Source organism: Mastigoproctus giganteus, unplaced genomic scaffold (genome assembly GCF_048544385.1).
Source record: "Mastigoproctus giganteus isolate SK-2022 unplaced genomic scaffold, ASM4854438v1 scaffold_15, whole genome shotgun sequence".
NCBI lineage: Eukaryota > Metazoa > Arthropoda > Arachnida > Uropygi > Thelyphonidae > Mastigoproctus > Mastigoproctus giganteus.
This window is the reverse complement of record NW_028328292.1, coordinates 6,405,899-6,421,384: the sequence shown is the minus strand read 5'-3', so window position 1 is coordinate 6,421,384 and position 15,486 is coordinate 6,405,899. Positions and strand designations below refer to the sequence as shown.

The following is a 15,486-nucleotide window of genomic DNA, read 5'->3' as shown; positions in this document are numbered from 1 at the left end:
AATATCGGTGTGTAGATACACCACAGACAACTCTTAAAAAACTACAAAGTAGTTGTTGTGAGCATCATTTGCTCTTTCTCATATTGTGCTCTGCCTTCACGACGAGTTGCCATGATAATGCACTACCTGGAATAAGTAACGCTTCACTAATAGAGAAGACTATTGTTACTTATTCTCGGTGAGTACCACCACCCAGACATGTTTCAAGGCTATTGGCCTATCATCAGTGGGTGGGCAGGTACCCTGGTATTGCAGACATGGCGACCCAGTTGTGAAGATAATCACACAATATGAGAGATGCCAAAAGGTGTATATGACAATATTTAAAATAACTAAATGCACAAGGCATAATACATTAAGAGTTTAATATCTATATAATATTGTTGTGTAGATACACCATAGACAACTCTTAAAAATCTACAAAGTAGTTGTTGTGGGCATCATTTGCTCTTTCTCATATTGTGCTCTGCCTTCACGACGAGTTGCCATGATAATGCACTACCTTGAATAAGTAACGCTTCACTAATAAGGTATCATATACACCTTTTGGCATCTCTCATATTGTGTGATTATCTTCACAACTGGGTCGTCATGTCTGCAATACCAGGGTACCTGCCCACCCACTGATGATAGGCCAATAGCCTTGAAACATGTCTGGGTGGTGGTACTCACCGAGAATAAGTAACAATAGTCTTCTCTATTAGTGAAGCGTTACTTATTCGAGGTAGTGCATTATCATGGCAACTCGTCGTGAAGGCAGAGCACAATATGAGAAAGAGCAAATGATGCCCACAACTACTTTGTAGTTTTTTAAGAGTTGTCTATGGTGTATCTACACACCAATATTATATCAAAATCAGTGCATGCTAATATCATTTTATCCCAATGTCTGAGAATTGCTTATATTTGCAATAATAATAAAAACTGTTCAAACATAATAGCATTGTACAGGTTGATTAATAATAATTTCCCCATCGCTTACCTGAAATACCACTTCAGGAAAGCGATAAGCATAATTAATTTCAAAAATTTGTTTTCTGAACCCATTGGTTCAATATAATTGTCATATTTAGTGCCATGTATATATGTACATAGAATACACTTTGCCTTCTTGGTGTCTTACGGCACAGAAAACTTGTACCCACCGGCTTGCAAATTACAGTGTATCATTTTTTTTTTTCTTTTTACATAGTTAAATTCATTTAAGTTTACTTAAATTCACGCTGAGGTAACATGCAAATTCAGCTCAGGGTCCTACTATAGGAACGGGTTTGCGATCCTGGGCATACCCGAGCCACAACTTATATCTTGTATTGTCTTTAAGCTGTCCTACACTATTTTTATTTCTCCGAAATTATTAGGGCAATCAGAGGACGTAGGAGAAACTATTTCTTATCTATACCACTATTTTTTGCCTTCATGGAGTTCAGGTTCTATTATTCCTACTCCTTTAATTTTTTTTTCCCTTACTAACTGCATGTTTCTCTTTGCATTAACTTAAATTTGATTGGTTAATTAATTAATTATTTTTATTTATTTATTTTTACCATATCCATCACATAGGGGGGCAACACATTATTTTGACCTTGACGACCATTATCGTTACTATATTATGTCCTGGATACGGTAGATATGTAGTATATATTATATATTTAATCTTATTGTAATCATTAAATTACGTTCTCTGTTGGGTCAACGATGATTAATATATGCTTACATTTATAATTTATTTATAATTTACTTATATTTTCTTACTTTTGATTCTAATATTTCTAAAATTTCCTAACCATTTTTAATTACTATATTTGGTTTATATTTAAATTACTTAGCATATATTGATCATTACAGAAACAGAGAACTTCTTGTCATTTTTTGCCTTCAGTCTGGGTGGTTGGCCCCAGTTGAAGTCGTCTGGATTGTGGGTAAAAAGCGATAAATTTTTTTTTTTTTTTTTAATCCTTAGCATTTTCCTAAATCCCTGAATGGTATTATTTGATTTATTTACCTTTTCTATTATTATCCTCAATATTTTATACACATTATGGTTGTAATGCATGATTGCTCTGCAACTGCATTTACCCATAAATATTAGTTACAGTCGTTATAATTATTAACTTTCTTTTTTATTACTGATATAAATATATATATATATATATATATATATATATATATATATTTTTTTTTTTTTTTCACTCAACTCAGTCATCTTTTTCTCACACACCAGGAGGGGATGCAATGATATGTAGTGTAAATTTAAATACTAATTAAAACTAGGGTTAGTGTGTACTTAACTGTAGCATTTATGGTTTGTGTTCTTTTTCTCACACTCTTACACTTTTATTCATTCTTCTAGCTCTCATCTCATTTATTCGACTCTTACTTTCTGCACTGCACTCTCTGGGCATTTCAACTTACTGTTATTCTTCAGTTGTGGTGCAGGCCTAGCCGCAAGTTTTTTTTTTTTTTTTTTTTTTGCAGGCCAGGGGAGAATGCAGTGATAGTGTTTATGTGGTTAGTAAATGTTTGTTAGTACAGTATATATAAAGTAATGTAAGTTATTTTTAACTTTGTATTTTTCGGCCAATTACATTTGCTCTTCCACTCATTCCCATTCATTCTCTCTTTCCCTCATGCTAGGTCACTCTTTCTTTCAACAAAACTGCCATTTATTCCCTTTTACCATAATTCCTAGTTCACTCAGTGCCCAGTCTATTCATTCTATCTTTCATTTTCATTCATTCATTCTTCTTTCATTCTACATTGCATCCCCTTGCTACTAGCTTACTGATATTTTTCAGTTAATCTGCTTCCCTGGCTGCCTGTACATTTCCTTCCCCTACATGGTTACTTATTTGATGTGGGGCCCCAGGTTCCTACACATGGCAGGGTAGTCCTGGGGAGTATGGTTATGTCAGGTTTCTGTCAGGGCGCAGAATACTGCTATCCTAACAGTTTTTAAGTCATCGTCTGGGTGCGGTGGGAAACTTGGGCAATTTTACTATTGTTTAATTGCTGGGAGGCTGAATTGCCATTCTTTGGATTTTGAATACTTTCTGAAAGATGTAAAAGCTTTATAATTTTGCTCTTCTATGATGAACAGATGTTCTTCTCCCCTGGGAAGGGGACCAATCTGTGCTATTAGGTCCTGTTCTGGGGATGTCATATATTATACATTCATATAGAATGTGTGCCCAGTCTTCACTTTCACCACAGGTGGAGTTTGGGTCATCGGTCAGACCTAAGGAGGTTAGTTTCGCCTTTAGGGAGCCGTGACCTGTCAATATAAATGTTGTAAAAAGACCAGGGGCATGCCACTTAGGTGGCTTTGGGCTAACTATTGACACTCATGGCATTCCTTTTTCTTGTCTCTTATTAGGGCTGTATACTGATTCCTGAGAGTTCTATAAGAATCTCTCAGTGCATCCGCCTCATTTTGTGGCCAAGATGTTCTGGCTCTTTGTAAATGTCTCCTCGCCTGGCGTACCCTACTTCTGAGTATAGTCAGTTCGGGGCACCACCAGGGAACTGTCGGCTTCCTCGGTTTTTTCCGTGGGATAGACAGGGTTGCTGTTTCTGTTAAAATGTTTGTCTTAGTAGTGTTTGCTCATCCGAGCTACAGTTGCCTGATCTAGACCACTCATTTTCCTGTTTTTGCAGCTCAGCTGCTGTATGTTCTGCAAAAATCTGCCAGTTTGCCTTTTTAAGGTTATACCTTTTGATATCCAACAGGGAGTGTTGGTTTGTTTGTAATTGCCTGTTTAGTTTGAAGGAAATGGCTCTGTGATCTGATGTGGTCCAGGCTGGCTGGACACACCAGTTTGTGATTTTATAAGCTACTGAATTGGTGGCAAGAGTAACATCAAATGTCACTCTCCCACATGGTACTGCTAAAAGTTGGGAGGTTATTTGGTTGGTTTAGCACTTGAAAGGGTGATGTGGCTATATAATCTGAAAGTATCTGGCCGCTGTGTGTGCCTGCTCTGTCTTCCATACGGCTATGCCATAAGGCTGACTAGCAGTTAACATCAGCACACACTATGATATTTGCAGTAAGTAGCAAGTTTGTGACTAGTTGTAGGTATTCAATAGTTGGATTTATATCTTCACCTGGTCTGGAATATACTGAAATAATGTAAAACTGTCCTACAGCACTGGTGATATGGGCACACACACTCCCACTGGGGAGCAGAGGTGACCCACTTTTGTGACTGTAAGGTCAGTATTTTTAACTACTATTGTAGAAGGGACACCTGAGGTGTATTCTATTATTTTATAGCCTCTCTCTTGGGTATCCCTGAACCCTATTCATATGTGTGTGTAGGGTTCCTGGAGTACCAAGATATCTATATTATTTTCTTCTAATTTGAGTTTGATCTGATCTACAACGGCTCTTGCTCTTTGAGCATTCAATTGGATGAGATTTAGAGCCCTAGTCACATTTACGTTTTCAATCTGGCCTATAGTTGGTCCTAGATTGAATAAGTTTTGCCATTTTTTTTTTATAACTGGGGCATTTATCATCCTTGATACTGTGTATCAGGGATGATAAATGGCAGTGGCGCTGGTGGCACCAGCTGTATGCTAGCTAAATTAGTGCGCTCTTAAAAATTAATAAATAAAGAAGGTTTTCGGGAGTGTTGCTCAAAAAGAAGTTATATTTTAGATAAAATAAGTGTGGGTGAGTGATAGGTTAAGATTTGGGACCTATACGTGGTTTTATTTTTCGGACTGAACTTTTTTAAAATGGTTATCATTATTATGTTCGGACATAGGAAACTTCAAGGTCATTAAATTTTTAAGGAACTATAATCAGTCACTGGGAATTCTTAGTAGAATAGTTGTGCTACATGATAGCTTTGATGTAGAAGTTTTCAGGATACCAAATTGTATTTAAAAATACTCACGTTTTGCTGAGTTATACATTATTGGTATTTTCAAGGTCACAGTAATTTTACCGAGTCAGCCATTTGGATGTTTCCAGGAGATAAAACTACAGCAGTGCCACCTGCTTGGTCAGTGGTGACTAGAAATTCGGCATAAATTGCGTAAAATTATGACATCACGAGGCAGCTTCATCACTGAATAAGAGCTACTCCATTTATATGGCTGCGGCAGGTTTAGTAGTTTAATTTGTTAAACTACTAAAGCACCGAAAGATATATGCTCCCAGAAGGGCCTCCCATGGTGGAAAGGTTTCAGTGGAGACGTCAGACGAAACCCGTTTCAAAAGGTCCACACACGACCTTTTCAACTAAATTGTGATCCAAGAAAGCAACGGGAAACTACTTGGATTATCCTTCCCTTGAAAACTTCAATGATAGTAAACAAAATAAACCACGGTCCCGAGTCTCGGCGTCCCTTGAATGGGACAGGGGTGCTAAGAATCTCCGAGCTTGCGTCGAAGAATTTTCTGAAACTAGCTACATGGAACGTTAGAAGCCTACTACAACCAGGAAAACTAGCCAATGCTTTACAAGAAATGGAACGCATTAACATCAACATACTTAGGCTAAGTGAAACCAAATGGCCTGGAACAAAGAAGTTTATATCAAACGACGACCACCACGTCTTCTGTTCCGGAGGAGAAGAGAACACCAAGCAGACGTACGGCGTCGCTTTCGTTGTCCACAAACAACTGGCCAACAAAGTCACCAGTTTCACCCCAATATCGGAACGAATCGCACTACTACAGCTAGCAGGCAACAAGATCAACCTGAATGTGCTCCAGGTCTACGCACCAACAGCAGACAAAGACGATCAAGAAATTGAATTGTTCTACGACAAGCTAAGCAACACTTTAAAGTCGCTGAAGAAGCACGACATGACGGTCATCCTCGGTGACTTTAATGCCAAAATCGGTCAAGGAAAGCTACAAAACATAGTCGGAGAACATGGCTTGGGGACACGGAATGAACGAGGCGACAGACTCGTCCAGTTCTGCCAAGAAGAAAAATTTAGCATTGCCAACACTTGGTTCAAACTACCACCTCGACGACTATACACCTGGACCTCACCACAAGACTCTGACAACAATATCGTCAGGAACCAAATTGACTACATCTTAATCAACATCAGATATAAGTCAAGTGTCCTCAAGGCAAAAACTTACCCCGGAGCTGACATATCATCAGACCATAACCCAGTAATAGCAACACTATGTCTCAAATTACGAGCAGTCAAACGCACAAGCACAACAAAAAGAATCGACCTGGAGAAACTGAAGAACACCGCCAACAGGCGACAAGTACAGCTTCATCTCAACACTACAATCCGATCGATTGAAGCAGTAACAACAGACGTGCAAGCATTCGGGCGTTCACTCAAACAGTGCATCAATGAAACAGCAGAAACCCTGCTAGGACATCAGGCGTCGAAAAAGAAACAACGGTGGATGACCCAGCACATACTAGACCTAATGGATGAACGGAGAATATTCAAAAGCAACAACAACCGGGAAAAATACAAAGAAATACAACAAAAGATCAAACAGGAAATCCGGAAGGCGAAGGAAAAATGGATGGAAGATCAGTGTGCAGAAATCGAAGACCTAATCAAGAAAAATGACAACTATAACCTGCACAAGAAGCTTAAAGAAGCTGGAAACATCTACAAACCGGCTCCTATCCCAAGTTTATATACGGACAACAATCAACCTATACTAAGCAAACAAACCAAACTCGACACCTGGAAGAGCTATATATACAATCTGTTCGGCACCAACAGAAAACCGGCAGAAACGCAACAACAAACACAGGAAGACAATCTCCACATATTAACATTTGAAGTGGAACATGCCATCCGAATAACAAAGCCAGGCAAGGCCTGTGGACCAGATCAGATTCATGTGGAACTGCTGAAACAACTAGACTACAGCAACATCCAACAACTAACGAAATGGTTCAATCAAATCTACAACAACAACGACATTCCATCCGAATGGCTCCAATCCATCTTTGTGGCCCTACCAAAAAAGGCTACCAGCCGGAAATGCAAAGACTTCAGGCTGATCAGTCTAATGAGCCAGGTGCTAAAAGTCTTCCTCAAGGTGATTCAGCAAAGGATAAGATGTAAGTGCGAAAGTGCACTAGGAAACACACAGTTCGGATTCTGCAGGGGACTAGGCACCAGAGAAGCAATTTTCTGTTTACAAATATTGCTACAAAGGTGCTATGAACATCAAAAAGACGTGTATATATGTTTTATTGACTACGAGAAAGCCTTCGATTCAGTAGACCACGACCGCCTAATTGACCGACTGAGAAAACTTGGGCTTGAAAACAATGATATCAACTTTATTACAACTCTCTACTGGAATCAAACAGCCCGGCTTCGCTATGACAACGATCTGACAGACCCAATTCCAATAAAAAAAGGCGTCCGGCAAGGCTGTCCATTATCTCCCATTCTTTTTAACATCTATTCGGAAATGACCTTCGACCAAACACTGGCTGACAAGAACATCGGCATAAAAGTTAACGGACACTACATCAATAACTTAAGATATGCCGATGACACAGCACTAATAGCTGATTCAGAACAAGATTTACAGACCATCTTGAACGAAGTGGACATAGAAAGCCAAGCATGGGGGCTACGAATCAACAAAAAGAAAACAAAGGTGATGAAGGTCAGCAGGACTGCAAGCAAAATCACGATCAAACTAAACAACAAAAAATTAGAGCAAATATACCGCTTCAAGTATCTCGGAGTACTCATTGATGACCAGCTGAACCATGAGGCCGAAATCAAAAGCAGAATTGAACAAGCCAGGCAGGCATTCACCAAATGGAGAACCCTCCTCACCGACAGAAGCTTGAACATCATGCTCAAATTACGCACATTGAAATGCTACATCTGGCCAATACTGCTCTACGGTGTAGAAACCTGGACTCTAACATCAGCCACTACAAAAAAGCTCCAGGCCTTCGAAATGTGGCTCTACCGAAGAATGCTGAAAATTCCGTGGACAGCCAAGATAACCAATGCACGGGTCCTGCAGGACATGCACACGGAACGGGACCTGCTCAAAACCATCATCAGCAGGAAATGCAAATACCTAGGTCACATCGCTAGGAACCAACAAAAATATCACCTACTACCACTCATCCTGGAGGGAAAGATCGAAGGCAAGAAACGCCCAGGCAGACCGAAAATGGCATGGCTAGAATAACATCAACACCTGGCTTCACATGACAAGAGCACAAATTCTACACGCAGCGCTAGACAGAGAACAATATCAAAACGAAGTCGCAAACGCCATTCGGCAGCATTAAAGAAGAAGAAGAAGATACTGTGTATAGTCAGTCAGCCTTGCAGGTAGCACATTTTGGCTGCTAAGACTTATTTTTGTAATCATGGCCAGTTACTGCACAGTGACCACAAACAAGTTCTTTCTGACTGCAGTCTCTGGCATGTGACCATATTTATGGCAGTTAAAGCAACTTTGGATAGGGAAGTGTTCCCTAAATCTATGACTAGTCCAGCCAGCATAGATTCTCTGTTGTCCCTGCAATACCTTCCAAATTTTTGGTGTAATTTCTGCAATTATGTTCAGTTGTCCATTCCTTTTGTTTTTTGTTGCTCTTTTCAGCAGGAATTCAGCAGCAAATTCATCTATTGTCATTTCATTGTTAAAGTAGATATCCATCACGAATTATTTTTCTATTACTGACAAAAGGTACATCAAAGATTATAATATTATGGCTTTCCCTTTTGGTTTTTCAGGGAGCAAGCCCAGTTTTTCCATCTCAGGATGGTTTTCTATTTTTCTTAGATCTTTGCTTGCTACCTCGATCATGCAATATACACCGAAGATACATAGAATATGCACTGAAGACTTGCTGTATACCAAAATCTGTTCTTCAAAGCTTAATTTCATTGAGCAATGAAGTAGCCAAGTGTCAATATTTATAGTATTATATATAAAAAAAAAAAGGGTTTGGGTTTTCAATTTTTTTTTTTTTTTTTTTTGTATCTAATAGGTGCTTTCTATTTCTGTATGTGCACATTCTAAAAACAGAAATTTTAGTATTAGTAATGGCCATATGATGCAAGGAAGCCTAAGATTTATGCTGCACCAGCCATAAAAGGGGAGGGAGTTAAACTAATAATAACAATAAAATAAAATAAAATAAATAATAAAAAAAAAGGAAATAGACAACCTATGCATTTCCCTCCTACCATAGGTAACTACCCAGCTGACCTCTGAATTTCCCCAAACTGTCAGCGTGTACCACCCATGTAGGTAACTTATTCTAGTAATTTATAACTTGCTGACTAAAATAGGATGGGGAAAATGAGGAAATTCCGACTTACGTAAAACCTGACTTACATAGAGTTCCGTGGAATGCAACCCTTATGTAAGTCAGGGAGTTGCTGTACTAGCAGTTTTATATTATTACAAAGAAAAACTTCACAGAACTCCTATCATAATACAAATGGTATATCACAAGCTACATCCTATTTTATTTTAAATATACTGATAGAATTAACTGTACTCATAATTACAACTAGACTAAAACAAAACCTTAAAGAAGAATTATCCTCACCTTCCTAATAACATCTTTAATTAGTGTATCATAAATTTCATTTATTGCTTCAATAATTGCTTGAGGTTCCACTTTCTTTGTATAACGAGTTTCCATTAGTGTAACAAATAACTTGAAGGTAAATGTTGGAAACACGCTGCTAATCTGTTCAAATTCTGACTGATCCCATTCAAGACCAAGAGCATGAATAAAGAAGTTCAAAACTCGCTCTACCTCTTCTGCAACCATCACAACCTCTGGAGATACTCCTTTTGGTACCTGTAATTCTCCTAAAAGACAAAAGATCCTAAATAACTGATAAGTACATACTTCGGGAAATGTAACAAAGTCTCTATTTTGGAACTGATGCTTGCAAACAAGCCAACAGATATCTTCAATTTCATCTGAATATTGTCTGATATCTCTAGCATTCAGAGATCCAGGAGATAATGTAAATAGCTCTTTTTGTAAGTAAAACATGTAATCTTCAAAATTTAGATAAGGGGTACTCCTGTGTTCTGGAAGTCCTTTTTCTACTCCATAACATCCCATAAGTGTTCCCAGGCTAGCAGTCAAAACCTAACAGAAAAAAACTTAGTTAATCACAAATTACCTAAAATATATCAACTGTTTGTTATAATAGTGAATGTTACAGAAACAAATATCTAATATAAAATGATCTAAACATTAAGCTGAGTATCCTGTTACCTATATACTAATGCAGGATGGTTAAAAAAAAAAATTGTTACCTTAATATTAAGAAGAAAATTAAGTATCAGTTTACTGCAAGTTCAGTGTTCTCTCCAAAAAAATTTTGCCAGCCGGGTAGCATTATGAAGTAGCCAGGTGGGGAAGTGTAATACTTTGCAATATTATAAAATTTTCTGTTATTTATAAAATGTGACTTAAGCAATCCAGAGCAAAAATTTATTGCATAATTTAACATTATATGCTCCTGTCGCATTGATTTTGATCGCATGGTATGTTCGAATTAATATTGATTGAGATCCGTAAGCAGTACCATATGATACCGCAAGAATTGCTTAAATTTTAGCCGGGCGGTCAGTTAAATTCACTGGGTGGTATGCCCATTCGATAAGTCCTGGGGAGAACACTGAAGTTATTATAGAATGCTGTAAATCCTTGACAACTGCTGAAAAATATGTAGCTGGAAATTGTCACTGTGAATATTAAGACCAAAGCCTTATGGAAAAAAAAGTTAGGTGGTACAGAGATCAGGCAAACATCCACATTCAATAAGAATTAACATTTAATAAATCTTGCTTATTAAAACAAAAATAAACACTATGAATGTACTTTAAATTAAGAATACATAAAAAAAATGCAAAAAAACAAGATTACGTCAACATCTTTCACTGCAGCTGAAGATCTCAAAGATTGTAATGAATGGTTAAGTCTATTTTTTATTGTTTAGTTTTCTAAGTTTAATAAATATAGTGTAATAATACTATATTTATTCAATAAAGTGTTCCTCTTAGTAGGTGGCAAATGATAGAAGAAAGCAAGCTTATACAGCATCTTATACAGCATCTTATACAGAAAAGTCAACACTTCCCATTTCACCTGTCCATTCCCTCTAATGTTTATCTAGTTCTTCCATGAACTTATTCAACCTACCCACCTGTACAACATGAGATGGGAGTTTGTTACAGCAATCAACCACCTTCTGGCTGAAGGCAAATTTATGTTCATCCGACCTGCAACCATCCTTCCTCAATCCATTTAAGGCCTTAACATCTCAATCAGATTTTCCTCACGGTTGCCCAGTATCCAAATGCTGTAATTTGCAAAACTGAAGCCTTTCCTCGTATGGGCACTTTTACTCCCCTCACTAATCTTGCTCTTCTCTGTACCAGTTTCAACAGATCCACATCCTTCCTAAAATGAGGCTTCCAGATTTATATGCAGTATGTATATGTAGCTTAACAAGATGTAGCCTAACACTGCCTTATACAACAGGATTACAATTCTGAATGCTTCTCATTTAGAATTTGCGATTAGTAACTTTATCAGTTGGTCCCATTGCACAGAACTTAAAACTATCTCAGACCACAGTATTCACCTTTACAAAAACAAAAGACCTTCCCTCTGACAGCAGTTACATCTTTGGGAAAATCCCACATCAATACATTGTGATTACTGCCACCTAATGGGTCTTTTATCTGCAGATTCTTAATGCATTAAAGGTCACTAATGATAATCAGATCAAGAGTATTGCTTTCACTTGTTGCCTCACTAACATGCTAGTGTAGAAAACAATCATCCAATAAATTCACAAAAGTCTTGCTACTGTGTGAGCAAGGTTTCTAAATTCCTGACATTTTTTAATCTGGAACTGGGAAATTGCAATTCCCGAAAATTTTATTTTATTGATTAAATATTTGCTATCTCTCTGATAAAATTTTTTGTTCTTATTCTAGTCATAAAACACTATAATAATAAACTGTACATTATTATTATTAGCCATATGGTGCAAGGAAGCCTGAGGCTCATGCTGCACTAGCCAAAAAAAAAAAAAAAAAAAATTCTCAGACAGACAGACAGACAGAGAGAGAGAGAGAGAGAGAGAGAGAGAGAGAGAGAGAGAGAGAGAGAGAGAGAGAGAGAGAGAGAGAACAAGAGTCAGAAGTAGAAAGGAATCACCAAGAAAGAGAAGAATGATGATATCCAGCTCACTCAGGACCCTGGGTGTGCCACATCCATACTCACCAGATATGGGCCCGTGGGGTTATGGTGGCATATAAGTAAAAAACTAAAATTTAAGGAGAATTAGATATTAAAAATAAGACTCATAGTTTGATGAATATAAACAAAAAATTTTATTTTATTGGTACAATATACAGATAGGCAACATTATTCTATACATTAGCATTAGAATTAGTAAAGGCACATGATGCAAGAAAGAAAGCTTATATAGCATCAGCCAAAAAAAAAAAAAAAAAAACCCTTCTCATTTCATCCATTCACTCGTGCCAAATGTTTTTCTAGTTCTGCCATGAATCTATTTAAGCATTTAAGCTATTAACTTCTACAACGAAAGGTGGAAGTTTGTTCGTTCCAGCAATCAACCACCCGCTGGCTAAATGCAAACTTCCACACATCTATCCTACAACTGTCTTTCCTCAATTTGAATTTATGCCCTCTCGGGTGATCATTCTGAGCAAGAGGAAGAATCCCATCAGCATGCTCAAACCATTCAAGGCTTTATACACCTCAATCAGATCACCTCGCAGGTACCTAGTCTCCAGAGAGTGTAATTTGCAAACCTTAAGCCTTTCTTCGTAAGAACAACACTTTGTTTCATTCACTAATCTTGTTTCCCTTCTCTGTACTCATTCCAGCACCTCTACATCCTTCTTAAAATGAGGCCTCCAGACCTGTATACAGTACTCAAGGTGTGGCCTGACCATTACCTTATACAAGGGGATAATCACCTCCTTATCCCTGCTAGAAAAATTCCTGTATTTCATTGACAAGCAACCATGATCTGCACTGAGCAGAAAATTTCATATCTGCTTGAACAATTACCCCTAGATCCTTTTCATTCTCTACCACTGTCAGTGTAGTACCACACAGTTGATAGGTTACTCTGGAGTTACTGCTTCCCATATGCAGTACTTTACATTTGTCAATGTTAAAATTTCAGTTGCCACCTCTCAGCCCATCTGCTCAACTTTTCTATATCCTGTTGCAGCAGCGTACAGTCATTAGTGTCATTAACAACCCTGCCGACCTTCGTATCGTCTGCAAACTTGGACATTAAGCCAATATACCATTATCAATAAATACAGAAAACAACAATGGACCCAACACTGAATCCTGGGGACTCCACTAATAACATTAGTCCATGAAGAGCAGTGTCCATTGATTATCACTCTGTCTTCTCCCACTCACCCATCCTTTATCCATAGCAGCAATTTGCCTCCAATGCCACACTGCTCCAATTTGTGGAGCAGTCTTCCATGTGCAACAGTATCAAACGCCTTTCTAAGATCCAAATATATGATATCAAAGTTATTCCCTGCATCCAGTTGCTTTGTGACCACATCATAGTATCCAAACAAATTGGTCAGACAAGACTTCCCCTTAACAAACACATGCTGTGTCAGAGCTATAACTGAAGTCTTGTCTAAATGATCCTGCAGTGCTTCTTTAACCAGTGCATCCATTAATTTCCCTGGAACAGAAGTTAAACTAATAGGTCTGTAATTACAGTAAACCCCCGCTATTCGCAGGGGTTACGTTCCTGAGAAATGCCGCAAATACCGAAAATGAGAATACTGAGTTATGGCTGCCATAGTAATAAAGGGGTTCCGTTCCAAAGTATGAAATATATATGAAAAACTATCTAAAATTTTGTCTATGTATGTATTATATGTACCTTCATAATATGACTATGTACATAGACAGTACATAGTGAAATGTAAGCATATGGCCTCGAAATGAAAATAAGAAACAATTTAATATTAAATGTAATATTTATTAGAAATTTCAAACAAATCTTTCACACCAGCACCTTTGCTAGTAAAAAACTTATCCCGCCAGTGCTATCACCAGTTTCACTAAAGTGTTGATAAAGGAGTTTTGCCTTTTCACGAATGATGAGTGAACTTAATGGAATTTTATTTTGAGTTCGGTCTTCTATCTACAGATTTAAAGCTTTTTCCATTTTTTCTAATTTAACATCACGAGTTACAGAGCAAACTTTTGAAGCAATTAGCGCGTTTTCACGGACACTACGGCGGATTTTTTCTTCCGATTTCTAGATCGATCGTACCGTTGACTCATTGATTTTATATTTTGCCACTGAGGAGACACTTTCACCATTAGAAATTTTGTCTAATAACTCAATTTTATTCGCTAATGTCATCACCTTCTTTGATCTTTTCACATTTCCCTTGTTATTCGTAGCCATATTTTTGTACAGGTTAGAAAGAACTTGTCCACAATAATGTCACTTTCTTCCGTTAACACACTCGAAAAAGTCTGTTTTACACTGCAAAACGGTAAATTTATCACTTTTGTAAGCATATCAATTTATCAATTTATAAACTGATAAATTTATTCAATTTATAAATTAAAAGCAAACAACGAAACCTTCCATGACAAGCGCATAACACATACTGAACAAGGAGTAGCGAGAAACATCCACGCCAGGATTTTGTCACAACTGAGCGCTGTTTTGACCGGGAAAGATAATTTTAGCCACGCCCATGTTTTTTTATGACGGAAAATGTTCACGGCGCTTTAAAATTCACATTTTTTTAGGTTTCATTTTATATTAAATCAGCGACCGTGAAACCACGAATACAGATACCGTGAACAGCGGGGGGGTTTACTGTACTTGTATCACCCTTTGATCCTCCTTTGTGAATCCTTTGATCCACAAATTTGCACATCTCCAGTCCATGGGTACCTCCCCTGAGTCCAAGGAAACTCTCATAATTATGGCTAAGGGTTTGCTTACTTCCTTTGCTGCCTCCTTTAATATAACTGGATAGATCCCATCCATCCCAGGTGCCTTTCTTATGTTTATCTTCAACAATTTTTTCTCCACTTTCCTCTCAGTTATTACAGAATCATCTATCTCACTACCAGAGTTTAATTCACCTCTGGCATTTCCCTCCTTGAATAACTCATCATGTGTGAATGTAGATGCAAAATACTCATTTAGTTTGTTAGCTATTTGAGCAAGATCTTCAACAGTTGAACCATCAATATCAAGTGGACCAATCTGATTTATCCCCTTCCTTCTAGAGTTTACATAAGTAAAGAACTCTTTGCTGTCTTTCTTTGCACCCTTTGCCAAATATTTGTCGTAATCTGCCTTTGCCTGCCTAACCTCCTTTGTGACTTTGTTACATACCAGATTATATCTATCATAGGCTTCCGTGTCACCCATTAATTTATATGTATCCCATGCATTTTTCTTCTCTGC

At 37.7% G+C, this 15,486-nt stretch overlaps 1 protein-coding gene across 1 annotated transcript in view; it reads right to left on the bottom strand.

The window, feature by feature from the left end:
- The window catches only part of LOC150074927 (switch-associated protein 70-like), a 92,585-nt gene that overhangs the window by 70,241 nt on the left and 6,858 nt on the right, over positions 1 to 15,486 (bottom strand). Inside the window, exon 2 of the mRNA XM_090389340.1 lies at positions 9,549 to 10,106. Within this exon, the coding sequence (XP_090245466.1) occupies positions 9,549 to 10,106 (558 nt within the window). The remainder of the gene's footprint in view (positions 1 to 9,548; positions 10,107 to 15,486) is intronic.